General features: G+C 43.8%; 1 protein-coding gene and 1 long non-coding RNA gene across 3 annotated transcripts in view; both read right to left on the bottom strand.

Annotated features, from left to right (window-relative positions):
- Positions 1 to 995: 995 nt before the first annotated feature.
- Positions 996 to 25,164, bottom strand: ppp2r3a (protein phosphatase 2, regulatory subunit B'', alpha). 2 transcript variants are annotated; one of them, XM_071497857.1, is made up of 12 exons: positions 22,233 to 25,164; positions 6,986 to 7,270; positions 6,556 to 6,659; positions 6,300 to 6,402; positions 6,091 to 6,165; positions 3,745 to 3,988; positions 3,147 to 3,195; positions 2,958 to 3,047; positions 2,605 to 2,780; positions 2,319 to 2,437; positions 1,680 to 1,786; positions 996 to 1,446 (listed from the first exon to the last, which is right to left on the bottom strand). In XM_071497857.1, exons 1-12 carry the CDS (start codon positions 25,011 to 25,013, stop codon positions 1,350 to 1,352), a joined length of 4,230 nt encoding a protein of 1,409 aa, XP_071353958.1. In that variant the 5' UTR covers positions 25,014 to 25,164; the 3' UTR covers positions 996 to 1,349. The 2 variants fall into 2 exon arrangements, with proteins under 2 accessions (XP_071353958.1, XP_071353959.1); XM_071497858.1 differs by lacking the exon at positions 22,233 to 25,164 and adding an exon at positions 8,725 to 9,443.
- A 420-nt stretch (positions 25,165 to 25,584) lies between these two features.
- LOC139632713 (uncharacterized) overlaps positions 25,585 to 27,730 on the bottom strand; it is a 35,959-nt gene continuing 33,813 nt past the window's right edge. Inside the window, exon 2 of the long non-coding RNA XR_011693608.1 lies at positions 25,585 to 25,803. This is a non-coding gene — a long non-coding RNA (uncharacterized lncRNA). The remainder of the gene's footprint in view (positions 25,804 to 27,730) is intronic.

Raw genomic sequence — 27,730 nt, 5'->3', positions numbered from 1 at the left:
AAATATACCAAACCTTTACGCACTATCTCACCACTAGTGTTTTTTTCATCATTTGGATACTGATCCTTTAAGAGTCATCCTTCTTAACGGTGTGTTTGGTTTGTGTGTCACAGGGAGAATGGACATTGGAAAGCTGCAGAAACAAATGGTATATAACAATGAGTTCTAAGTGGAAAAATGACAGTTTTTTGGCATAAATGACAAGAACAAATCAAAGAAATTACCAGGTCCTGTACACGATCAACAAGGTTTTGAGAAACATACAGTGGGATGTGGTGGATAAATGCATGAGGCTGACAGGAACAACTCACAGTTCTTATGTGCATATATTATTACAAATGTGACGGGTGGAAATGTGTGGGCAACTCTACCAGAGAGTTTGATATGTTTGTCAAGATGCATCGTTTTATGTGCATCAACCCTCACTGTGACCTCACTGGCTGGAGCAATACAGCCCTTGCAGTCAGAAACATTTTTTACCAGGGGTTTAGAAATGATTGCAAAGGGAGTCCAGAGGTGGAGCGCTGATAATGCCACTCTAAGAATAGAGCAGCTCAGGCTGTGCAGTGAGCTGAACTCCCTCTAGGAAAGGTTGGCCGGCCATGAGTGCACCGTGCGTGACAGCGGCGGTGTGCACTAGCACAGACTGGCCACAGAGAGGGGCTGTTACAACCACCCAAAGGGTTGCATGATTTCCCCCTGAAGTTGACTACTTCCTTCAGAAGAAACACAGTGACAAGCTGCACAGGGCAGCAGGTTTCTGGTGGCAGTGTCTATCTGTACGTGATATAATTGAGCAGCTAACTTGTTGTGAGTGTGGGTTTTGAATGGCAATGCCTATCACTATCATTATCTAGTTCTGTGAGTCTATTTGTGTAACTGACAGTCTACCTGACGCCTTTAGCACAGCGACAACTGAAAATGCAGGTGATTGTCTTCTGGCAGGATTGTCAGTAGATAATTCACAATGGCAAATACATTATTTTACAGTGAAGTTTTTTTTTTTCTTGATTCCTTTTAGAGCTTATTGAGCACTTCTCCCTCCATCGCTGGCTTTGTTCTCACTGATGGAGTGAAAAGCTGGAGGCAGTGACAATGTTTTCTGTATCAATACAGATGCTTTTTTTTTTTTCCACCACACACAGAACAGTGCTGGTTCACGGTCACACACACAAAAACTGATGAGTCCGTTCTGAGGAGACTCCAGAGTCCTTGTAAGACAGATGCCAGAATCATTTTCTCCCTCTGTCTTTACATCCATGTATTTTCTTTTTCATAAATAAGCCTTTATCACTTGGTTCCCATTTGTTTTCCAGGATGAAACGCCCAGGAATTCCAGGGAAGGAGTTTTATGCCGACAGATCTGATATGACCAGTTTTTCCATTTTATTCCCGATCTCTCCAGGGACTTGAAGCTCCTCGGATTCATAGTCATCATCAAATGACCTGGGAACAAACACACACAGTAGAACTGGTTGTTCTCATACCTTTATTTTCTCACCAATCAAACTCATCTCCTCATCTCATCAAGATTGATTACATTTCCATATTAGGAAAAGCACATATGCATATGTATGTGAATGTGTGTGTGTGTGTGTGTGTGTGTGTGTGTGTGTGTGTGTGTGTGTGTGTGTGTGTGTGTGTGTGTGTGTGTGTGTGTGAGAGAGTGTGTGTCTTACCCCTCATGTAGTTGTTCATTTGCAGTCTCCTCTGCCACCAGTATCTCATACTCCTCTGAGGCATATTTATCCCAGTCAGATGGCTCCGGACCTTCACTATCAATGTCCTGCAATATCACACGCACAGCACAAACATAAGGCCCTCACAAAAACACACTAAAGCGAGACTATTTCTTTACAAAACACAACCAACAAGGAACAGATCTATTTAATGTCAAACATCTGGAAATGAGGAGGAGACTCTCATACTTCTGGGTACCAAAAACCAGTATCCCATTGTTCTGATGCTAATGAAGGAAATTTGTGTTGAGTAAATAGTCATCATTGCATCATCATTGAACTCAACATCACAACACCACAGACCTCAGCACTGGCACTATTTATTCAAGAGCAATGGCATCCATAATCATTATGGTGAAAAGTGGCTCTTAGGTTGTAAAATGAACATACAGTGTATACAGTCACAGTATTTATGTTATTATATCTCCAACACTTTTCATCAGTTGTGGGGTAAATTTCAAACTTTATGTTTCTTGATACTGCAAAAAAAAATTGTATCTTCTCTTTTGGAACAATTCCTCTTTGATTTGCTAATATGGCTGAATATTACAAACACACACGCAAGATGCAGATACACACCTTTTGCACAGCAAATGGGTCTCTCTGTTCATGGTCCAAGTATTTCTCCAGGTTGAAGAAGGTGTCAAAGAATATGTGAGCCATTCTGCAGCGCTTGAGGTCACCCAGGGTTATCTTACCTGGAGAAAATAGCATAAACACAAACACATGCAGGTGTAAAGTTTAGAAAGCAGGGTAAAAGAGGAAGATGGTGGGGAGAGGCTTTGCAGTTAAGAGAAATAAAAGATAACGTGATTATAAAAAGGGAAAAAAAAAAAATCAAGGAGGAGCTAGTGGTGGCACCAACCTGAGCTCTCAGGTTTCACCAGGTCCAGCATCTGGCAGAGCAAATCCTGGAAGGGCAGAGGTTCGATGCCCATCCTCTCCATCCTCTCACACTGTTCCTCATAGAAAAACTCCAACTCAAACATGGACAGGACGCCATCGCCATCCACGTCCATGCACCGGAACCAGTACTCAATACTACAGAGAGAATGACAAACACACACAGACACAAACTGTCATGAACTAAAGTGGATGTGTGACTGACAATGGTGACAGTTGTCGTCTAGCTTGGATGTTAAATATTTATTATGCACATGTCGTCACCAAAAATGCACAAACACAATGCTGAGTCGCACAAAACCAGGCAACTGTTACCTTGTGGGATTTTTCTTGTCTTCCTCAGAAATGAGGAACCAGACAAACTCGGCATAGCTCATCCTGCCTTCTCTCTGCACCGCATTACCCCTGGAAACAAGAGACACAGAGCCATTCACATGCAGCACTGCCATAATGGCAAAAATAATCAGCTCCTCTGCATTTGTTAATGTGTGTGTTTCCACTCACCGAGTGACGGCCCCTGAAAACAGTCTCTCAATGATTCTGTTTGAGGATGCTGTCAGAGAGGGGAGAATGACAAAAATAAGCAAATGTGATTTTGTTCAAAAGTACAGAAACAAATGGGTCCTGTTGCAAAGCATTGCGCATACAGCACGGTCATTTGCGTAAGTAACAGAGCGGGTGAATAACGTTTTGGCTGAGCTGTCAGATTATGCAGTTAACGGTATAATTCATTTCACATCAGATGGCATCAAAATGTGCTGAGTCGAGGACAAACAGCTGTTGTTTTTTGCACCAGCGAGTTGGGGCCTATCAAATGGAAAATAGGCCAATGAATATGCCAAATCCAAAGTTTGTCTGCTTCTGATTCTGGGTCTTTACTGGTATTCCAACCCATATTAAATCAATGAATCAAAAAAAAATTAAAAAGGTCATGTCAACCACCATTAATTTTATGGTTTTCATTTGGAGATAATACGTTTTTCCCTTAAGCCCTGATTTCTTTCTTGATATACTTTAGATTTTTGTACAATAGCCCCCCATGCATCTGGTATGAATGTCTTTTAGCTGGGGGAAATAAATCCTCAGCTCAAGTTGTTCTTACCGTGGTCGTTGTATCTCGCCAGGTCTTTGGGGTCAATGTAGAGGTCGTGGTCGGTGTCCAGCTCCCAGAACTTACAGTAGATGACGTAGAAGTGCTCGTACGAGAAGTAGTCAGTGATCTGGTTGATGTCGTCCTCCTCCTCCAGCAGAGCCAGGGTCTGGAGGAAGTTGCTTCTGCGCAGCTCCATCATGGTGATACGACCTGTCCACGAGCGGTTCACCACGTAGAATATCCGTTGGATCACCTGGGATAACAACGTAAAATCAGCGCAATTAAAACAACAAAGAGAATTAGCCCACCCTTGGACTAACTTTTTATAGAAGTTATAGATGTAGTTATCACAGAATTAAATGGAAGCACATAAGATGGTTAAAATTTGGGTTCTGAAATGGCACTGGTATATGCTAATGTTAACTTTGTTTTTGTTGGTTTGGTTCAGTTGGTTTTAGCTGAGTCTAAAAAGAGACTAAGAAGGCAAGGTCTGAAACTGAAGATGTCACACTGCCTGGACTCTGCTTTCAGTCTAATGAAAATAGCATAAATCTCACATGGGATCCATTCAAGCCCTGTCATCCAGATTTATTAAATGTGTTCCTCATCTTTCCAAGAGGGAGGCCTACCAACAACGCATTCACAACTGATATGTTTGTCCTCATTCATAATCTTAGTGAGACAGGTCTTTAGCATACAATGGAAACAAGAGGTCCCGCGGTCCCTGTCCCTGAAACACAACACTTAGGCTTAGTAAAGAGCGGATTAACACCCATTTCCTGGTACATGGACCTCCCAGGGCTACTAATGTCTCATACAGTAGCAGTAGTCAGCTGGTCTAAACTGAAGGAAGTGACTTAATATGGACATGTGAAGGGCCGAGGCCTCTGCTGCAGCGGGCTGCAGGGGGCATCAGTGTTTCCGTGATGTCACAGCACGCTGACGCACCAAAGCGCGGCCTCCTCTGCATCTCTGCACTTCTATGCAGCAAACTCTCAACTTCTGTGGCACGTGTTGCAGCTGTTCCGGGCCACACACGGTCACAGACACACACACACACACACACACAGCCTGCTGCTAAAGTTACTAGATGGCGGCGGAAGATGTTTTGCTGACAACCTAGGAGTACTAATTTCTGAGAGGCTATTGATATTAAATACTGATGTCATTGTGGTTGTGGTTTTAACTACTCAATGCTCTGCACAGCGCAGTGGGGGAAGTAAATGCCCATTCAAAAAGTTACTAAGTAAAAGCACAGATGCAAAATGTACTTACTAAACTACTCATCAATAATCCCTTTCGCAGGGTTTTTTTTTTAATATGTAGGCAGTATTTTATCTTAACCAGGTAAGGTGGGTCTTATATCAAATGTTTTATACATGTTGGACAATTTAATCTTCATCATCATATTTCACAACCAAATCCACTGCATGAAAAACCTGTAAAATCTGTAAATCTGTCATTTATAAAGCAACTAGTGGCTAAAGCTCTAAATATATGTAGTGGAGTAACAGTAAAAGTATATAGTTCACAGTATATAGTATACAGCAGTATAAATTACATGAAATGGAGACATTACAAAAAAGTAAAAGAACATCTAGACTGTACTGAAGTACAGCACTTTAGTTACTTTCCACCACTGGCACAGTGTTACCTTTAAAAGGGGCTATTTGTAAGTTTGTCAGCTTCAGCTATCGATGTCTATGTCTTCAATACAAGAGGTTAGAATACGCCCTCTGAGCAGTGCTATGTCTTCAGGGCGGATTGGAGGCTACAGTGAGTCACTATCAGAAAGTGAGGAGATGGGCTGATACAGGCCGGGGCTAGCTGGTTAGCATGCTAACTTCAGTAGAAGAAAAGACACGATAGAGACAAGAGTTAATATTGGCGCTGCTTTCCACTGCTGGAGACAGCTCTTGGTGACAAAAGGAATGAAGTTTGATGCTGAACTCGCAACGTTTCTTCTAATCTGGTAATTAAACAGCTATTAATGCTAACGTTAGCTATGCAGCAATAGCAAAATTTATAATTAGCTCCTTCAAAGACATTCCATAATTAATCGTTAACGTAATCCTTCCTTGCATTTCATGTTGTAATAAAATAAAATTTATTCTTTAGTTTTTTGTACTTTTTTGTGCATTGTGTGATGTTTAGTCTAGGTTGCTTTTTTGTGCATTACTCTTACATAATAGTCTACTGTATGTTTTTTTTTTTATTATACTGGGGTAATTGATTAGCATTTGTGGCTCCATTACAGACCTAGCAGAATAGAAAGTGATGTTATATTTATACTAAAACACACATTTATAATACAACATGAAAAGCAAAGCTGATACAATTTTTCATGGTATTTACCGTTGTGATATAGCGGGAATGGAATTCAGGTGCATCCTTCAGAAATGTGAGCCCTGGGTGTGTATCCACTATGTCCTAATCAGACAAGCACAAACAGGAAGACAAGAAAAAAACACAAACATAATTTAGACAAGTTTGAGGGGAATCTACAGGAGACAGCACAGAGATGTGGAATGTATCTGACTGACCAATGTTGATAGCAAATTTACCTGCAGTAGAGGAATGAAGTCCTCCTGCTCCAGGTAATTACAGCCAGGTTTGGATAGCAGGTAAATGAACCTTGACGCATCATCGTGGCAACTGTGCAACAGCCTGGAGAAAAGGAGAGGAGAGGAGAGGAGAGAGGAGGAGAGGAAAGGACAGGAGAGGAGAGGAGAGGAGGAAAGGAGAGTCCTCATATCATAACCTGATGACAGATAAAGCAGTAATGAACAAGGAGTCAGATAAACATGATGTCTGTCTTACTTCCTCCAGGTTGCAATGAAGGAGTGAACAGAGACAAAGCCCGTCCTCTCGCCACCTGCCGCATAGAACATGGGGGCCTTCCAGTAAAGTGGACACCCGCATGCCTGAACACAAACACAAGTAACACAAGTACCATTACCATACCCTGAAGTACAATTGTATATTGTATTCCACCACAGTGTTTGTTTCCCAGAATTGATGATCACACTCCTTAGAAAGGAGTGGCAGCATGAAAACAGAATTGCATCACCCTGGGTACTGGGTGTGTGGATTTCTGGAGAAGAGAAAATCATTTATGGAGTAAAGCTGTGTGGTTGCTACAAGACAAAATGTGTAAAGATTGATGTTCTCAGCTTTTATTCAACTTAAAAGCAGATTCATCGTTAATATAAACATTATAATAGCATATGTCTGTTGTTAAACTGCTGACCTTTGCAATCTTGCCCATTTCATATATGTCAGCCTTCTCCTCTTCAAACTCAGTGAAGGCCGTCTCAATGGCAGCGATGGCTGCGTCGTGGTTGGCAGCCGGGCCCGGGGCAGGGAGCCCACGGGGATAGTAGAACCTGGGAATGTTGATGGCAGGGGGAGGTGGGGTGACTATCACCGGAGCTGGAGGAGGGCTGGGTGAGCGTGGCGTGGGGGTGGTTGTGGCCAGGGTAGGGGCAGGGGCTGGTGGGGGTGTGCCTGGTTTCTTGTCTGGTTTGGACTGGACCTGAAAGAGAGAAGGGAGATCATGTGTGGTGATGGATAAGCAGAAGGGGTGGCGGTGATTACCTGTTTGTTTGTTTTAATAACTAAGTGTAAAAAAGGAATGTAGTGATTTGAATTTTCCTTCAAACGGTTTGTGAATCAAACCTAATATGACTCCTACAACATCTAACACTTGTTTCACATGGCTTATTGTTCCCAGTCAGAGCCACACTCTTGCACTGCATTTTCAAATCACAACTAAAAGCAAACTTAGATTATTTTGACTTATTGTTTATGTATTACTCACCTTATTTTCCGAACTTCATTTAATTTTTTATGGTAAGAAGAAATGTGTTTTTTTTCTTACTTCCAGCTGTAACTTTCCTCAGAAGACTCAACCTCACTTTATGAGGATCATATGCTGATGTAATGGATGTGAGTCATAAACATACATACAAATAGCAAGAGACTGTCAGTAAGTCAGTCAGACAAAGCCGTCAGCACCTCAGACCGATTTAAACTGTTGGCAAGAAAAGCCTCAGGTGGAACTGTGCACTCAAGACTATGTTTGTCTTAATGTAATCTATCCTAATCCTCAGAACTTTAACTAAATAGTAAGGTGGAATAAAGAACACACATAGGAACAGTAATGCTGTAAAGGTATTTACTGTGGTTTGATCAAGGCCTTATTCTGTGCACACATCAATAAAGAATAAAAGTACAAACGTAAACAAACTGGACATCAGTATGAATTTTAAAAAAAGGGCATTCTGGGTTTTTCTTAGATTGGGATAACCTCGAAAATAATCTACTTAATCATTCTTACAATTTTAATAGCTGTCTATATACTGTACATCCTTGAGAAGAAGCTCAGATAACAATTATTTCATCATTAACATGCTCCATTATTCAGAAGACATCAATTTATGCTACCAGCAACGACAGGGTCAGAGGTGATGTTGATAAAGACATGAAAAGTTACACATTTCAATTCATTATTTCAATTCAAATGAACACTACTTAGATCAAAACTTGTCAGTGTGATCAGCCAGGCGCTCCCTGTCGCCTGCTGTGGTTGGTGTGTCTCTTCCCGAGGGCCACCATACTGTGTGTATTGAGCAGGACAGCTGTACCTCCCTCCCTCCCGCTCTCCTTCACAGCATTCATTCTATCACTCTATTCCTGCACCTCCTGCCCTATTAATACTCTGCTGCTATCTGCCTCAGAATAGTTTGTCGTCCCCGGCATGTCACTCTATGCATATGAGAGCAACAAGTTTCATCTACTGTGTGTGTTTAATGTGCGAACATGTGCGTATGCTTACATGTGTGTGTAAAAGATGAAAATAAAGAATGAGATACACATTTAGAGACAATTACTGTACGAATAGTTTGAGTGTATTTTGCGGGAGTCTTAACTGTTTTATATTGAGTCCAAACTTGCACTCCGTCCTTGCTGCCTGTTGCACCAACTGACCTGTTGCTGCTGGAAGGACTTGAGTCTCTTCTTGAAGCGTGAGGGGAGGACAAAGTCACACCCCCTGGCCAGAAAGGCCAGCTCCCCCCTCAGGTCAGGGTCCCGGCGTAACGACGTCTCCTTGATCATCATGGTGGGGGCCGAGACAGGCAACCCCCCACCAGACACGGCCACCGGTGCGGCTATTGACACGGCGATTACAGAAGGACCAGCTTACCCAGCGACCAAACAATCGAGCGGGCAGTAAAGAAGTCCACCTGACAGCTCAGATATCCACAGACCAAAAAAAAAAAAAAGGCCCAACCCTTCGGATAGTAAAGGAATATCCAGCATGTGTGTGATATCACTCAAAATGTCCTTTGGCATTCACACACACTCACAAAATCTCTCTCTTCCAGATTCCACTTGAATGCACAGGCTCCCAAAGCTGTGTCCTGTACAGCAGTAATCCAGCAGTGTATCTGTGCAAAGAGATGTTCCTCAAGACGCCCGTGCTACTGTGAAGGCCGGAAGGCTGAACCATGGTACTGCGCCGTTTTATGGCAAATCACAACCCCTAATGGTGGCTTCTATCTGAGGTAGAAACCCCCTGGTGTTCCCCTGTCAGCTCTGGATGTATGCATTTGGTGTAGTCTCACTGGTGCCTGCTGCTCCAAGCTGGGCTCTGACAAACTGCACAAAGAAACATGAGCCATGCCGGGGTCTGGCAACACACACACGCGCAGCGAACCGGCTGTCCTGAGCATTAGGGTGGGGGTGGCGTGGGTTGGGGGGGTGAGGATGGGGAGGGGGTTCAGTCAGGTTGCATATCTGTGTGTAGTGTTTTGCAGGATCCGTCCCTGCCTTTTGACGAACGTCAGCCAGAGGGAAGTTACAACTCAAGAGCGACTGATTGAAATCATTTCACAGCGGACAGGAAGCTCGGGTCGGCGCTTCAGAGTGAGCGGGTAGGACGAGTAAGCCGAAATATTATCATAGAGATAATTTGGGAAGGAGTGATAAATCAGTGAGCAAAGCACCTGTTGTTGTATCTGTTGACATAGAGTAATGCCACTGGACTAGCTCACTAACTGAAAGTAGCATTCCCTTTAAATATTTTTAAAATGTATGCGTGTATGGAAAGTAACTTGCTTAAAGCTTGAGGCTGCGACAGACAATTATTATCATGTATGTTTTTAAAAATGCTGATCACAACTCCCAACAGGGCTGCAACAAATGATTATTTTCATTACAGAGTAACGTGACAACCATTTTCTTAATTAATTGAATCACCAAAATGTCAGAAAAAAAGTGAAAAACTCCCAGCACAATGTCCTGTAGCCTGGGGTGATGTTTTCAAATTACTTATTTAATCACATTAACAGACTCTTACCCCGAATGATTCAGTTTACTCTTACATAAGAGAAAGAAAACTACTAAATCCTAACATTTGAGAAGTTGAAACCAAGAGACTTTCAAATTAGTTGTTATTTTTTATAATGACATAAAAAAAAGAAAAGTAGCAAGTCCTCATATTTGAGAAGCCGTAAACCAGGGATGACAAATTAAAACTGTTGGTAATTTCCTGTCATTTGACTAATCAACAACAAACATCTTCGCCCTACTCTTGATTGGCGCCTGCCAAAGGACTCATTAAATTTATTATTATTTATTATCACCGCTTCTGCTGAGTCAGTGTAAAATATAAATCTAGTCATTGTGGCTGAATTTTTCCATATAAGTCAAGCTTGAGAGGAACAGTGGCAGCAAATTAGCATATATGGTAAAAGCTAATTAAAAGTGAGCGTGGTCAGCTTACAGTATGAAATGCCAATACAACATCGTCCATCTGCCAGGAAGCTCCAAGTCTGCCCTTCCTCCCAGCTATGCCAAATGAAGCCAGAGCCCCTTCAGCGCCAGGCCACGCCAGTCTGAAGCCTGGCAGTGCACTGAGAGAGGGGATCCCTCAGGACAGACAGTCTATACCTATTTTAAACCTGTCCAGCTAAAACCCCTCCAAGACACTACACCAAATGTCGGCCACAGAACAGTTTACACACACACTGTACCGTACATATACATATATCACTGCTTGCCACTGACTGTCAGAGAAAAGGAAACCGTCAGTTTCTCAGAATCTGTGGGAGCAGTAAACACAGATTCCACTGCGGTTGTGTTTCAGGGCAGCACAGATGGAGAGTCTAGTGCCATCTAGTGCTTTATTCGGTACTCCATGAATAAGGTAACTAGTAAAACAGAGGGCTATACTTAAGTAGAAATACATCCAAGCTATTGGACAAAAACTTTTCAGGAACTAGGGAAATGATTTTCCAGTTCCTGCAGTCAAGAAGTCGTCTAAGAACTTAAGGGGCCATGAAAACTGAAATTACATGGTTTCCCACAACAGAAACACAACCTTCATGCTGGTGCAGTGTTTTTTCTGCATCTTAAATATTTTATTTTGCTATATGTTCATACCCTGTCCGTTGAGAGCTTGTTCTTGCTGCCCTTCCGACCTATTTTTCAGTATTATTGCATTACTGTGTTTGCAACATAGTGTGTGGCAGATTAATGGCAGAGATTTCTCAAACTGGATGTGTGGAAAAGTTGAGGATGTGTACATGTGTGTGAGTGACTTTCCAGAAAAATAAGTGAGTAACCTTGGGTTTTAGGGTAACTCCTTTGAGCTCCTTGTACGCCCTAATGAATTCTCTGGAACAACTGGGCTCTGTACTGAAGCCAAGGTCACATACCGATCCCACATACACACACACACACGCGCACACACACATTGTATTCTTTCTGGCCACTTCTTTTTCCCCTCTGCAGAGGGAAACATTATACAATCAGTATCTCGTGTCTATCAACAAAAGAGCACGATCTGGGGAGCGCACAGCAGCCTCTCATGTCATGTCGACTCTCCCGCCCCTCCCTCTCCCTCTCCCTCTCTCTCCCGCTACATCTCTGCTGCTCTCACCCAAAGTCAGTTCCCACCGCTTCCTCTGCACCACCTCATCAACTGGAGCGGTTCACTTGTGATATCATAAATCTCTGTATAAAGAGATACGTGTGTGCATGGAAGTGTGAGTGTGTGTGTGTAAAGGGAGCCAGAACAGATGCCATTGGGCAGCTGTGTGCTCTTTTCCTGTCTGACTGACAGTCGGTGTAACCCTGCCCTCTCAAAAAGTCTCCACTTGGTCCTAAAACCTGCCCACTTTGTTCTCATGCTAAACTTCACTTCACAGTCACTAACAGTCGGGGAAAAAAAGTTTACATTTGAAATGAAAAACTGTTTATTTACCAAGTTTTGAAACTCTGCGGATCGGGAATTCCCAGAAACAAATGTCCTTTAAAAACACTCAGATTTTCCACTATAGTATGTGGGACAGTAGCTGCAGCCTGCTCAGGTGACATGAAAACAACTAGTGGGACAAACTGTTCCCACTTAGAGATATACATAAGGTAAGCAGTGATATGTTGGCCAGCTCTGAGGTCGCCCAAATGCATGTCAACCTTTGTTTTGTCTTTTTAAGCCACAACTCAACTGTTTTGATTCAGTCCTAGCCTTTTCTTCAACCCTTCCTACAGAAGCAAGCAAGAAAAAATTGCGATGAACTATGCTCCCTGCACAGCACCGAATGACAGACTAACTTAAAAACTAGCTGGTGAAGAAGGTGTAGCACTCAGCAGCTAAAGAGCCCAAAAGGTTTCTCAGTTAGTGGTGACCACAACAGGGCTAAGAGAAGAGTGAGCATTGTACTTAACATTCATTGCACGGCCATAAAGATGAGCAAATGAACCAAATGAGGTAACTGTCTACTAATAGCAGCAATGTCAATGTAGTGGTGTGGTCATAAAATTAAGACCATTAACACACAGACCATGATGACTGCTACCACCTCCAAAAGGATTTGATTTTTAATAGTTAGTTAGATGTGTATCATGGAAATGCAAGTACCAAGCCCGCATGGGTTTATAAAACACTAAAAAATACTGTTGCAGTGGGTGAAACATTTGTCAGACAAGAACAAAATGTCTTTCATTACACTGCAAATGATGAACTGATACATGGATTAAAAGCAGATAAGAACTAAATCTGAGTTACAAAGTTATCAGTGTACTGTTATCTGATGCTATTATAGATTTGCAAACAATAAGCATCAGTAAACTTGTGTTTTTCAGGGATCAGTTGGGAAACACAAATGCTTATTTTAATCAAATTCAAACTGTTCAATTGCATGTGAATATGCCTGTAATTTAATGACTGATTGGAGTTTTCCTTGGCTCCATGGCACAATGAACAACATGCTAATCCCCCCAAAATAAATATATTCCTCTCTAAAAAGAGAAAAGACAGACAGACAAGGTTATGGGATTTGTTGTAGGAAGGAAAGAAGTGCCAGTGGAGATTTAAGGGGGGGTTAGGGGCCGAGGAACAGGTGTGTATGTGTATGCTGAGTGTTATGTCTGCAAGTGCTGTCCTTCGCCCACTGCACAGACCTAATCCAACCCCGCCGCTACGGGAACAGGTGAGTCAGCAGCCTTCACGACATTGATCAAATAGATGCATGATGGGAAGACCAGAGGGACTGAGGCAGCGGGTCAGCTGTCCAACAACTGCTACCTTCATCGAACTGTTAGCACACATGCCCTTCTAAAGGATTTAATTAGCACACAAGCATGAATACATGTGTCTAATTTGTCATGGCATATCATTTGTGTGGGTGAGCATTTGTGTGTGTGTGTGTGTGTGGATGTGTGGATGTGTGGATGTGTGTGTGTGTGTGTGTGTGTGTGTGTATGTGCATGTATGCCTTGATGAAGTCAGTTAGCAGGAACTGCTTCTTTGAGTCTTTCAGAGAAGTTAAATAGTGTGAACATAACAACTTCCTAAACACACACACACACACACACATGCACACACACACACACCTGCTCTGTGAAACTGGCTGTCTGCTGTGTGTAAAATTATCTGTTTAAATATAGCCACACGACTTCATGTTTATTCCTGCTTCAGGCACCGGGCAGACTTCACACACATACGGACACACACGTGACAACACGCACGCACGCACGCACGCACGCACGCACGCACGCACGCACGCACGCACGCACACGCTTCAGGTTGGGAAACATGCTTGAAAATGCAATTTAGCAGATTTACGATCAGGCAATGAAAGAGATGGGTCAATCACAGTAAAACTGTTACTGTCATTTTTATTTACAAACCTGATAGCTACACTGAAAAGTAAATCTTTGAAAACGTGATTTTTGACCCTTTGAACAAGAATAATGTTAAAATGATAAATTATTCATGTGTATTTTTTGGTTTTGTTTTTTACACTAAGTATACAGGTTTACAAACCACTTTTTTCATTATAAGATTAGTGTTATCATTACTGCATTGGCAAATACGTGTTGTTATACATGTCAGCCTTATATTTTTACAACTTGCAGTGAAACTAACTGCCCACTGGGACAAATAAAGTTTAAACTTGAACCTGACATCACATGAAAAAAGCTACCCACCCTCCTCCATCTTTGTGATTATACACACACACTCACTTTAGACCATGCCTGCCAAATGCCATCTCCATGGCGATAACCCTTTCCCTGGATTGAGCGGTGGGCGGAATGCTCCCAGGGTTACCGTGCCAACAGCAGGAAATGCAATTCACATCTCTGCTCTATTCTTTATTCCCAGTCTCACTTCCTCTTAAGAAGGACATGCACACACACACAAACACAAGAACACACACACACACACACACACAAACACAGACGGATACACAAAGTTGCCTTGGGAGCCTCCTCTTTAAACCGGGGAGAATGAACCCAGTTCAAGTGTTGCTTCCGTGATAGATGAAGTGAATCACTGCTGGCCACGGTCTACCTCACATCCGAATCAGAGGAGGACAACATGGGAACAGTTAAAAACACAGCTGCTGTGGCTGTTTGGGTGGAAGCAGAGGCTGTCCTGGAACAAAAATGTCACGGGCTCAGGTACCACAACAACAATGCTATTATTTTTATCAAGCCACTGAACCTCTACATTAGATCCTCAATTATATTGGATTTTTGAATACAGATATAGTATTACAGATTACAGAATAATAAACAAGGATATGTCCGAAATCCCTCTGTTGTTCACTCACTACAGTGGGTACTCAATTTTTTGATCAGTAGATTGAGATTTCAGACACATTCATAACATTTTTGCAAAAAAAAGCAGTGGACAAGCCATGGTCACTATTTTTTTTCCCTTACATTGTGGAACTTTTATAGGGAACTATATAGTGGAGAATCTCACGAACTCAGAATTTGGACTGTAAATGCTAATGTCAGAATGCTAAAATGCTCATAATGACAATGTCAGCATGCTAATGTGCAGCAGGTGTATTGTTTAGCATGTTCACCATCTTAGTTTAGCATAGTTTAGCAAATAGCCTTAGTTTTACAGGTATTTGGCTATAAACTGCTGAATTGAATAAAGTCAAATTATTACCTGACAGATGGGTCTGTAAATCATTAAGATTCATTGTCTGGGAAGCATGGAAATCAGTATCAGAATTTGTGCAAATCCATCTAATACATATTGAGATTAAAAGTCAAGCGGTCACCAGAGTCATTAGGATTCATCATATTGATACCAAATGTGGAGACATTTCATTATAACCCAAATCTGTTAGTCTTTTAGTGGCATTAAGAGGAAAAGTTGGAATCAGAAGTCATTTGCTTTCGTTCTCTGAAAATCATGAACGTCTGTAAAAAGTTTTCCCCATGTTGTTCTTTCACTTGTGACTTTTTGTTTCTTCCTGGCATGTGGGGGTGTGAATCTAATTTGACAGTGATTTGAATCAGTTTTCCATCATACTGTACTAATTCATTTTTAGAAAAACTTTAGTGTCTGCGGTTTCTCTTTTTCAGACTGGTAACCGCTACCATTGTTGTGTTTTATCCAATTATGTTTTCACACTTTCCCAGTTGCTTCAAATTAAGATTTCAGAGAAGAACTGCTGTCGCCAAGCTTTATTAGAAGTGTCCCGTTTTAAATCTTGTAGCCATGATCTGATTTTTTTTTACTTTTGTACTTTAACGAATCAGTGTGCTTTCTTAAGAGAGCTTAGGAGGCCAGGAGAATGGCTGAGAAAAGATATTTTACAGTTAAATAACACTGCAAATAACAGTAAGATGATAATATATTTTGAACAGTAAACATCACTGAAATTTATTTTTTCAAATAACTATATACAACACACATAAACTAACTAGATCAAATTTTAATTCATAAAAAATTAGTAACAAATGTACATGAAAATGCCTCCAATGAAACATCTGTTGCATTTCTGCTGCTTTGCAATTGTTTTTGCACATTTGCCAACATACACACATTCTGAATAACTGCATTACATAAAAACATAAAACATTAACCTTAGATTTTAAAGCCATAAGAAACTGCCTCAATAACCACAGGAGGAGCGGCTTCCTGCCCAGAGAACATTTACAGACATTTTTGCTTATTGTATCATTTTACTGCCTATTTCTGGTAGGGATGACCAGCTACAGCATCAGAAAAAATTCCCAGTGATTCATCTCCCTCAGCGGGAAGAACAGCCTGTGACCAAGTAATGTTTAATGACAACAAACTCTGAGGCTTTCATTGGCCAGCTTTGCATTTTATATTTAAACACATGACTATGAGGGGGAGTTTTGCATTACCTTTTCTTGGCTATTTTAGGATTTAGACTAAGTGAGCTAATCCTACATCAGCAATAGTGACTGGCCTCAGCCTGAAGCTGCAGTGAGGAACTCCACGCAGCCAATGGCAGAGCAAATCATCTCCTGTTTCCTCTCTTTTTTTAGATAGAAGAGTAAAGATAGACAGGAATGGTAGGAGGGGGAAATGTGTCAGCATTAATAAGTAGCCACTGCACAGGGCATTAGCATTTTGCAGCAGCTCTATGATATTAAAAACAAATCTTTGGAGGGAATGGTCAGATGGCATTGCAGCACGGTGCACAAAAAGTGGGCGCATGTTAAAAAAGGGTGCACCTGTCGCGTAAGTCATGATCCCAACCTCCGGATCATTCAGAAGCATCCCTCCACCATGCAGCTCAAGCAATATTTTCCCACTGAACAGTATTATTCCAACATAGGACATAAGGCAATGATGTCTGGACAGCATGTCGTTAAGAGTCGGTACAGAACTGTATCTTGCACCACTCATCTTCCATCCAACAGTTATTTCATCATCATGTCTCAATCATGGCAGATTGTGAAATGATTTCAACACATATTGCTTTTTATTTTCCCTGGACTTAAGAAATCCCTTAAAAAGAAATAAAAGCAGCTTATGAAATGGAAGCACGTGCGAAACCTATTCGGACAATGAAACTAATTGTGATTTAAATCCTGCAAAACTGGTGTTAGTTCACCAATCGTCCTGTAGATGGAGCTGTGGACCCTTCTCATGTCAAACAACAGCGGTGAGCCATCGCCGTGCCTTATGATACAGCAGGGCCTGAGAGTCACTAGAGGGTAGCAGCTCTCTGCATGTCACCATGTCTGAATGGTCCCAGCGCTCAGGCATCACAGGTGAGTTTGGATCTGACTGTGGATGCTGGTTTGTGCTGCCTTTCATCCTGTGTGCCTCTCTCTAATCTCATCTCATACCAGGACAAAATTCCTGAAATCCCCGTGGCCAACAGAGATGTTTGTTTGATGGAAACAATGTGCTTGTCAGCAGAGAGGGAACCACAGCTTCACATATCAATTTTGTAACAACAACATGCAGCTTCGCATTACGCAGCAAAGAACATGTTGTGCTCAGTTATACTTGCTCTAGAAAGATAAGATAAACAAATGTATTTAGGTCAACACTACAAACATCCTGCAGCTTTCATTTCATTCACACAGAATTATTTCTGTGCATTCAAATTTGGGAATATTTTCAGAGAGCAAATACTGACATGCTTGTTTTGATTAGCTGGCGAGAGCATCTTCGCAGCTGAGGCAGTTTTGTGGAGAGAAAACCCCCGGCTCAGTTAGGGTGGAGCTGGATCAAGAGTGAGTTCAAAGGGAGAGGGGAGGGTGGGGTTAGATGGGGAGACAGGAGAGGAGGGAGATGGGTGAGGAGGGGGGGGTGTGTGTGACAGCCAAGCTTCTACCGAGTCATGATGTTCTAGAACATTGGGAACCTCTTTCACACGGAAACACACACACGAACAAACACAGACACGTACGTGCAGCCAGCCACACCCACACATCCGCAAACATCCAGTCTCCATTTGATCTCCCACATGATTTTGCAAGGGAGCCCCCATCAGCCAATCAGGTCACACAACTGATATTCTGAGGTAGGGGAGTCCCATCAAATATCCACTGCTTATAAACATGTTATGTTGGTTTCCATGGTTACACAGAGGGAGGCCCAAGGAGTTACACAGCAGTGACTCCTGCTGAGTTAAAAACTTCAGATGAAAAAGTGACTTGCATTAAAAAAAAAAAAAAAAAAAGTCAGGCTTTCATGTGTGTGTGTGTGTGTGTCTGCATGAAATCATCTGTGCAAGAGTACACATACTCCTACAGAGCACAGTGCACTGCTGGGAACAGCAGTTGGATGATATCCCAGCCTGCACTGGGAGTGGTGAATTATGATGTCAATGGCATAAAAGTGCTGTGTGTGTATATGTGTGCGCAAATATCTCCCAGCCAAATGTATAAAGTTAACGAACTCCACCATTTCTGTGTGTGTGTGTGTGTGTGTGTGTGTGTGTGTGTGTGTGTGTGTTAAAAGGCTGGGTGGTGAATAATCCATTGTCCAGGCTAACCTTGGATGGTATGAACTGTATTGGAAAACTCCTCTCACACATAGCAACACCGGCCCCTGTCTGAGAGTGCATTGTGTGTGCGTGTGTGTATGTGTGTGTGTCTGTGTATGTGTAAAGGATTATAAATGCATTCATCTGTGTGCTCGTGCACCTAAGTTGAAACGGGCGTCTTTCCGTGCTTGGCCAGGGTTCCTGCTGTGACCTTATTTCCTGTGGAAGTAGCGGAGGAATGATGTCATCCTCGCTTGACCCAGAGTCAACAACTGTACACTGCAGGAGCCCCCCCCCCACCTCAACCCCCGCCCACTACCCCCATCACCATGAGTCTCTTTCTTATCTCCATTCTTTTTCTTTGCCTGCTCTTCTTCTTGTCCAGCTCCCCGTGAATTCCTCTCTTCTCTGAGCCAACTTCTCGGGTAACAACAAAACTTCTCTCTCCCGCTGTCTCACACAGACACTCATTCATTTGGCTTTCCTGCCCTCCTGCTATTTCCTTTCTATCTCCACTCTTTTCTTTATCGCTCTTTCTATCCCTTTATTTCAAAGCTTTCTGTGCCAAAAAAGTATCAGGTTTCTGTCTCACAGGTCAGCAGTTCACTTCTCTCAGCTGGCTAAAAAAACACAGTCAGAAAATCTCAGAGAGACGTCCACAATAAACTGAATAATAGCCATTGAGTGGCACTCACTGCACCTCCTGAATGCTTTAATGAAAGCTGTGAGTGGGAGAGGACTGCCATTTTCATTTGTGGATATGTTGACCCATGTTACTATGAAACACAGACATATCCACAAACTAATCCCACATTTATTACCTGTGCTTTCTAGAAATGATCAGGTTTGTAAACTTTCTCTGACCAGCCAGATTACACGGTTCAACTGTCAGGATTTCTATTTTACCTAAATCGGCTCAACAGCACCTGAGAAAAGTCTGAAGTCTGCCTTCATGTGTTGCATTTTTGTGAGTACAACACAGATGTGTTACCAGTTACAAGCCAAGTAGATTACCAAGTACAGTTTTTCTGCAGAGACCGCCCCAGTTGTGGTCCAGACCCAGGTATGGACAAAGCAAAGAGGCAAGCTCTACCACCTCCTCATCCATTTCCTCGGGGGGAAACCCTGCACCAAACCCTGCCTTAACTGACCGGTGCTATTCTAACCTAGCAACAAGTCCTCACCACTTGGCAAAAACACTCACATCAGCAGTGTGTTAATTAAGCCATCAGAATGACAGCTCTGGATGCAGCCAGGAGCGTACATGTGTCTGTAAATCATGTCGCCATCAGCTGGACTGAAACAACCCCTCTGAAACAAAAACATTCAGGTCAAATTTCTTGTCTCATATTCCCTAAAAAACTGGGAGAGAGGGGAAAGAGAAAGAGAGACCAACTGCTGGCTGAAGGCCCTCGAGCCGAAGTACCACAAACACACTCCGCTCTCAGCATCACTACTGCCACGTTCGCCGGTTCTGAGTTTGACTGTTGTGGCCTCTCCTCTGATTTACATCAGCTTCCTTGTCTCCATGGAGATTAATGGGTCTGCCTTGACAGGTGCAGAAAGCCCAGTATTAGTCTGTCAGCAGCAGAATCAACAATAAATATGTGTGTACTTGCGCGCACACAGACACATACACAAATAAGGATGCTACTGCCTGAGGCCAGTGTCGTCCCAGAGGGCGTAACAGAACTTCCCATCAAAGCCAAGGCAGTGCCAAGTGAAACAGGGCTACAAATCTCCAAGGTGGAGTGTGTAAGTAGTTGTGTGTTAGTGCATGGGCATTTTCTCACTTGTGTGAGAGGGGGGGCTTGCCTTGTTTACAGGTTGATTGGCAGTTTAATGTGCAACTGAGGCAGGGGGGGCGGGGTTGGCGCTGAGGAATATTAGCATAATTCCCAGAGTGCCAGAGTTGGTATTGGGTGTCAGAGAGCTATTCCCAAACTCAGCTGTGACCCACAGTAGCACTGGGTCAACTTACCCCCAGGCCAACAAACAGACACACACATACATTCTTGATCAAACACACACATTCACCAACTGGGACTCATAAGAATACATCTGTATGCACATACAGGTGCACGAACACATGCGGAAATGCACACATATGCATGAACATCTGGACATGTATGAAAGTCTGGATGCACACACAACAGGCAAACAAACACGCACATCCTCACCCCCCCCCCCCCCCCCCCCCCCACACACACACACACATACACAGGTCCATTTACACTGTGGCGACAGTGCGTCTGTTAGCAGGATGCCATAGTACAGAGAGGTGGACAGATTTAGGTCTCCCTCACACCTAACTCTGCCAGGGGTAACGATACCGTTAACACTCAGTGTGCCAACAGACACCCACCCCCTTACCCCAACCCCAACCCCACCTCGTCCCGCCCTTCAACCACCCTCCCGCTGTGCTCCAATCAGCACCTTTCATTGGGTTGCTCTGCCTTCCACACAGCAACAACTGTTATTCCATGCTCCCAAAATAACATCGCAGCCAATCACAGTGCAGGAGGAGAAGCGGTGGTCAACGTAGACCGCCTCCTTGACCGCAGGTGAAAGAAGGACACTGAGAAGAGAAAGAAAAATGACCCAGATGCACAAAAGAAAAGGAAAAAAATGGAGAGAATAAGAACAGAAGACACAAGGATGGCAAGAGATTACAAGAGCTGTGGAGGCAGGGGAGCAGAAAAACAAAAAAAAAGAGAGAGGAAGGAGGGATGGATAGGCAGTCAGAGGACGGAGGAGGAATGAGATCGCGTAATGATGTGTTTGGGTGCTGGCTGTTCTGTTCTGACTATGGCAGCTACCATGGTAACCTCATAAATAGGTGCCCTACATATCAGCAGGGCATAAGGTTACACAGCTCAGTAAATAAACACACACAGACACACAAGCAGCAGCGGGAGAGTGGTTTGGAGAAGGAGGGATGGAGGGAGAGCAGAAAAATTAGCAAATTAGTAAGAAAAAAAAAAGAAAGGGAGTGAGGCAGGGAGAGGGGAAACCCTGACAACAGTAATGATTTGATACTCTGTGCTGGTGTTAATGTGTGTTTGTCTGTCATGCTTAATTATCTAAATCCACAATGTGCTGTGGACCCACCCACCTCCCTCTTTAGCAGAACCCTAAATTACCTTTAAATATTCCCTAGGGAGGATAGGAAAGCCAACACACACACACACACACACACTCAGGTATACACATTCATATCACAAAACACAAGTTAAAAACCAGGAAAAGTCAACAGAGAGCCACTCCTAACACAATGAGCTGTTCTCTTCCACGATTCAGTGCACCAGGCTTTTTGTTCTAGCACAGACAGGGGAACTGTATCAGCGTGTTCATCGTAGTTAATGAATACTATTCATCACGACCCATCAGTTACAGCAGCATCAGCCCTGTTGTGTCAAAGCAATAAAATCCTCGCCTGGGCGTTTTATATTAAACACACTGGAAGCAATAGAGGCTGTCTGTCAAATCGTCTATTGTCAATCCAATGCTGTCAGTCAGTCAGTTTTGCTGTCTCTCTCAGACTGCCTGTTTGCTTCTTACACCATAAATGCACCTAAATGTTTGATTAATATTATCAGTGAAACAACTTTCAACATAATATTAACATTATACATTAAACATTTATAACATTGCTTGTGCATTTGTCAGCAGTGTTAATTTTAAGGTGCGTGTGTGTGTGAGACTTACTCGGATCACCTCTGGAGTCTGCTGGATGAGTAGGGTTGAACCAATGTCTCTCACAGCAGCAGGATCACCAACAGCAATGGCAGTGTCTCTTTTAGCTGCTGCGGCGGGGGCGGCAACAGGAGCTGGAGCTTCAGGTGCAGCCTCAGGTGTAAGGTCGGCTGATTGTGTGGTGGAATGCAAGCTTGCAGGAGAAGATGTTACAGGAGCAAGGGTGTCACCTGTAGAGGCCTCTGTGATTTCATCTGTAACTTCAGCTATAGGCTCGGGTACGGGTGTAGGCAGTGATTTGGGGGTAACATCAGGTATAGGTTTAGGCGCAGGTTCGGACGTAGCATTGCACACAGCTTCAGGTGTTGTAGGTACAGGTGTCAGTGCAGGTGAAACTGCAGGTGTGTTTGCAAGGGAGTGTTTGGGCGGTATAGCTGGGGCTGCATTTGTGTGCACGGGTGGAGCAGCGGGAGCAGCAGCTGGTGGGTTTGTGCTCTCCAGAGGGGTATCAGCCCTGCCGGTGGTGGCCAGTGTATCCTGCAGGAGCCTCATCACCTCCCGCTCCTTTCCACATTTCCTCTCAGCGCTCCCTGAGCTTCCCGCCCCAGAGTCCACCAGCTCCTGGGCAAAACTCTCGATGCTTTCCAGGATTCTCAGCAGAAGGGCCCCATCCTCCTCCTCTCCAACCAAAGCTTCACTGTTCTCTCCCTGGAGAGGAGTAGGACTCAGGGGGGTCCTGGAGCTAGGGCCATTCATGGCTAGGTGGCTAGCTGGTTTCTGGACTTGAAACTGGGCCATTTTGGGCTGAGTAAGGGCATCATTGGAGGTGATCCCCTGGATCCCCTCTCTCTTCCTGGTCTTGGCTGGAAGTGGAGGCTCAGTGATTCTGGGGTGGCTCATACTCTGAGACAGATTCTCCAAGTCCATCAGCAGTTTGTCAATGTCATCATTCCTGTGTGAGACGGCTTTGGGTGCTGAGACTGTTATCGAGGCAGAGGAAGGCCAAGTGGGGCTGTACCCAGTGCTGGCTGGCGAAGTATTTGAAGAGCTATGAAGTGTGTGTGGTTGGGATAGGTGCATGTGCTGATTTAACACAGTCCCATTTTTGTTCTGGATAGTGTTTACCCCTCTGGTTGGAGTGAGTGTCTGTTGTGAGATTTGTTCTGGTGCCTTGCCCACATCTGCTTCCTCCTCCTCTATATAAAGAGCCTCCATAGGGGACGCAGGAGGAGTGTGTGTGTATGGTGGGGTCGGGGAAGTACGAAGAGGGGAGGGAGACTGTGTTGGAGAGGAACTGGATGGAGAGCAGGTGACAGACAGAGGAGAGAGTGTGTGTTGTGTGATAGACGAAGAATGTGGATGCTGTAGTCCGTTGGTAAGGGAACCGGTTCTGGATGGGGAGCTTTGGGCTGGTATTGTATGGATGGAGTCTGATTTCAAAGAAGATGAGGAGGACGATGAAACAGAGGAGGGAGTAGAAGATGCAGAATGAGGAACAGTCTTTGGGATAGGAGGTGAATGCACCACGTCCTCATAGCGGGGAGGTTGCTCATTGCCAAATATTGGAGAGTAAGGTCCCTGCTGGATGGAGTGAAGAGTGTTGACCAGCTCAGCCAAATCACTGTGGCCGCTTCCGGGTGCACCCTGACCCCCCTGCCCACTGCCTCCCAAACCTCCAATCCCTTCTAACTCCAGAGGCAGTCTTTTCAGATAGGAGCTGAGTCGAGCCATCACAGCCCGGTACACACTGTCAGGACTGGCTCCTCCGTCCTCTGGCCCTCCACCAGCTTTGCTTTTGATGCACTGCTTGATGATGTCAGTGCATTTCTTTAGGTCTTCAGAACATTTAAGCAGGATGTCAAGGCAGGCGCGGATGTCCTCCCCGCCTGCTCCCCCAGCGCCTGCCTCAGCTCGTGTCTTCTCCAGCAGACGGGCAATTAGGTTCTCCTCTCCCAGGGTGTTGCGGTACAGGGCGGCCACTGTGTTCAGACTTTGGTCTAATGACCCAATGCTTGTTAGGCTGCTTGTTGAGCCACCACCTACTTTGGTAATGGATGACAAGGTGCCTGAGTTGCCCTTTAGCTTTGTCTCCTCCAGCCCCGCCCCTTTGCCCAGCACAAATGGAGGCATGTTCTCATCATTAGAAGTAGCCGTGCCATTTGTCAAGCCATTAGTCGTTCCATTGGTGGTGATGTTAGAACTGAAGTGGCCGTAGATGATCTCCAGGTCAGTGGAGCGTCGACTAAAAGAGTCAGGACGGACTTTACGACCTTTCCGGAAGGTGACATGGCTGGAGGAGGAGAGGCGGAGCTTGTCAAAAGAAAATTCTTTGAGCTTACCACTGGCGAGGTTGATGGCCTCTTCGGTTATGTCCTTGAGACTGCAAGAGGAGCTCAGGTTCCCAGTTGAACCTCCGCAACTTGGGGTCTTTTTACCTCGCCACGTGGGGCTGTCCTCCCCTAAAGACAAATTGCCACTGCTGCCCGCCCTCTCTAGACCACCATTATAACAAGTATCCATGGCAACACTAATTTTACCATGGTTAGGAAGTTGCTGAGTGATCATGTTACGGGAGTGTATGGGTGAGCTGTTTGCATCAGTGTATACAGGGTCTGGTGCAAGAAGCAGCTCGGAGCAGGTGCCGCGGTGCGCGACAGTACAGTCTAGACCCTGGGACAGTGCCCCACATGGCCCCGAGCAGTAGTGCACAGCGTGGGAGTGAGTGCGCCGGTCCACCACCACACTGTTGTAGCAGCTCACACTGCTCACCACTACGCGGTAGGCTGCTGCCATGATGACCAATGTTCTTCAGGGCATAGGAAGGTCAGAATAATATGAAAGTGTGAAACAAAAACAATATAATTTCAACAGAAAAAACCTACTGGATTCTAGCGTTTTGTTGACACTCCTTCACTTAAGAGAGAAAAACAGTTTATGTCCAAATACTGAATCATCTCCACAAAAAAAGATGTCGTTCAACTGCATGGTGACAATTTTCACACGTCTACAACTATGACTTCCAAAGTTGATATTCTTTCATGCGTGCATCCGAAAATGTTTTAAAGGATTCCACTCTCTTGCAGAGGCAAATAATTCCTTGTCAGAGATCCGAGGGCCTCTTAATAACAGCTGTAAGGTTCCTCCTCTCTCCACAGGCACCTTCTCTGTTTCCTCTCTAGCAGCCGCTCATTAGCCACTAATGATAGCCAAGGAGGATGGCGACAGCGGAACATCCAGCTGGGGTATCACCCATCCTTCAAAAGAAACAGGCTCAGGGGCTTAATCCGAGGCCAGCGAGGCCTTAACATAGCCCCTTCATCCTCTGGGCAATGAGACGTAGGAAGAACCCCCTTATCTCACTCTGTTTTGTTTTTTTTGTTGTTTTTTTTGTAGTCCTGAAAGAGCTGAAAACGGACACAGCTGCAGAGTAGCAGGGGACCAACCACAGATGGCCGGCTTCCTCCTCCTCTCTGCGAGTGCTTGTTTGGATCTTCGTCACTCCCGTACTCCCTCTCGCCCCTTCCGTCTCCCACTGTCAACCATGTGTCAGAAGGAGTGTGTGTGTCTGACAGGAGGGCAACACCTGTGAGTCAGAAAGGGGAGGGAGGGAGGAGAGAGGGTGAGAATGAGGGAAAGGGAAAACCAGAGGAAGAGAAAGTAAATCATTAAGACAGTTACTTAGTTGATATGACATTTAGAGTTATTGTCATCAAAAAAACATCAACCTCAAAACCACAAAGAAACACATTCAGACAAAAAGGAAGGGGGGAAGAGAGACATACACGTGTGCACAGTTCAACAGGCTGAGCAGAAGGAAAGACGTGACTCCCTCTTTCGTCGTCACAGCAGATCTACAAAGAGTTTTCTCTTACCCCGCTGAGAAATCACGACTCAGTAAAAAGAGAGGCAGGTGTGTTGGAAAGAAAAAACACCTGTTGCTTTCACGTTTCTGTTCCTGTTTTTTTTTTTTTTTGCCTAAGCTCCATTGCAAATCCTATATGTTTGTAAAGCCAATAAAGATGTATTTTTCATTACTGTTGTGTGTTGTGTTTGAGTCTATCATTTTCAACTTCCAGTGCTTTAGAGGAAACAAAGAGACTCAACAAAAACACACAGAAAGACAAAAAAGAGACACTTAACCAAACACAACAAAAGTTGTTAAGCACAAGTCACAGTGTGACCGTCAGCTGTTCCAAACACTGTAACAAAGAGTTCCCTTGAACTTAATTATAAGTTGAAATAGAACAAACGCTCCTCACAGAGCTGTAAAATCTGACTTTTGGACCAACACCTTGAGCTGAAAGTTACAACCACAAACTAACACACAATGAAGCATGTTTCAGTATTTAGGCACTTAAAGTACACACTTCAAGTTTGATCATTTTTGGCTTGGGATTTCAAACTTTTTCAAAATGAAAAAAAATCAGCTTGCAGATAAAAGTTCACTGCTGATGGCTCATATCAGAGATATTTTTCTGCAGTAAAATAAGTTAAGCAACATGTAAATACCAGTAATACAGCACATACCAGGGACTCACAGAGCCTGACGAGAAGGTAAACACAGTGTGCAGTAAAACTGTAAGCAAGACTGTTTGGTAAAATGATTTAAAGACCATGTAAAAGAATAAAAAGTTCTCTCATTCTTTTTTTGCTTACTTTCTCTTTTAAGTTTCTCTGTCACTCTCTATCTCTCTGTCCCTCCGCAATTAGTTTTAGATGCCTTTGTGTTCTTCCTCCCTGCCTCCCTCTGTTTTCCCGCCCCCTCCGCAGAGGGAACGCATTCCTCAGGCACTCCTACACATGCATACCCATTTATACTGCACACACACACACACACACACACACACACACACACACACACACACACACACACAATATATATATATATATATATATATATATTAACTGTAATTCTGCGGTGAGACTATAACTACAGGCACAACCACACTCATGCAATCTAACCTCAAGCGTAATCCCATCTATACAGACATACTGTGTATTCTCAGAAATTCAAATGTAGAAGAGGTCTTATATTGAAATAATGGATTTGAAGAGTTTTTCATATTTTTCAAACACAGACACACAGCTGATAAGTTTATACAAGTTCAGGACTGTATACCTGTGGGAAGCAGTATTTTCAGAATAAGCACAGGAAGAAAGAACAATATTGGGGGGTTATTACAACTTCAACTAAAAGCGTAGACATATGATCTGTTCAGGGCTCTCAGGGGAATTATGGAGCCAGAGTTTCCAACTTAAAAGTGTGAAAAATAGCAACTGGGGAGAAGGGAAGGAATGATTGGTGGGCTCATGGCTGGGGGTAGAGCTGCTGGCAAGGTGAGGTCGGGGGTGGAGGGGGGGTGGGGGGGGGGGGGCACCAGGAAAAAAAACTATTTAGACTTTGTATGGAAAAAACAGGCGGTCACCCCATCTCTGTCTCACTTTCTCTCTCACACACACACACACACACACACACACACACACGCACACAACAGCTGGATGCTGCTGAA

Source organism: Trachinotus anak, unplaced genomic scaffold (assembly GCF_046630095.1).
Source record: "Trachinotus anak isolate AG129_WGS33_773 ecotype Australia unplaced genomic scaffold, CSIRO_AGI_Tana_v1 ptg000015l, whole genome shotgun sequence".
Lineage (NCBI taxonomy): Eukaryota > Metazoa > Chordata > Actinopteri > Carangiformes > Carangidae > Trachinotus > Trachinotus anak.
The sequence above is the reverse complement of the archived record's forward strand: the minus strand, read 5'-3'. Positions and strand labels throughout refer to the sequence as shown.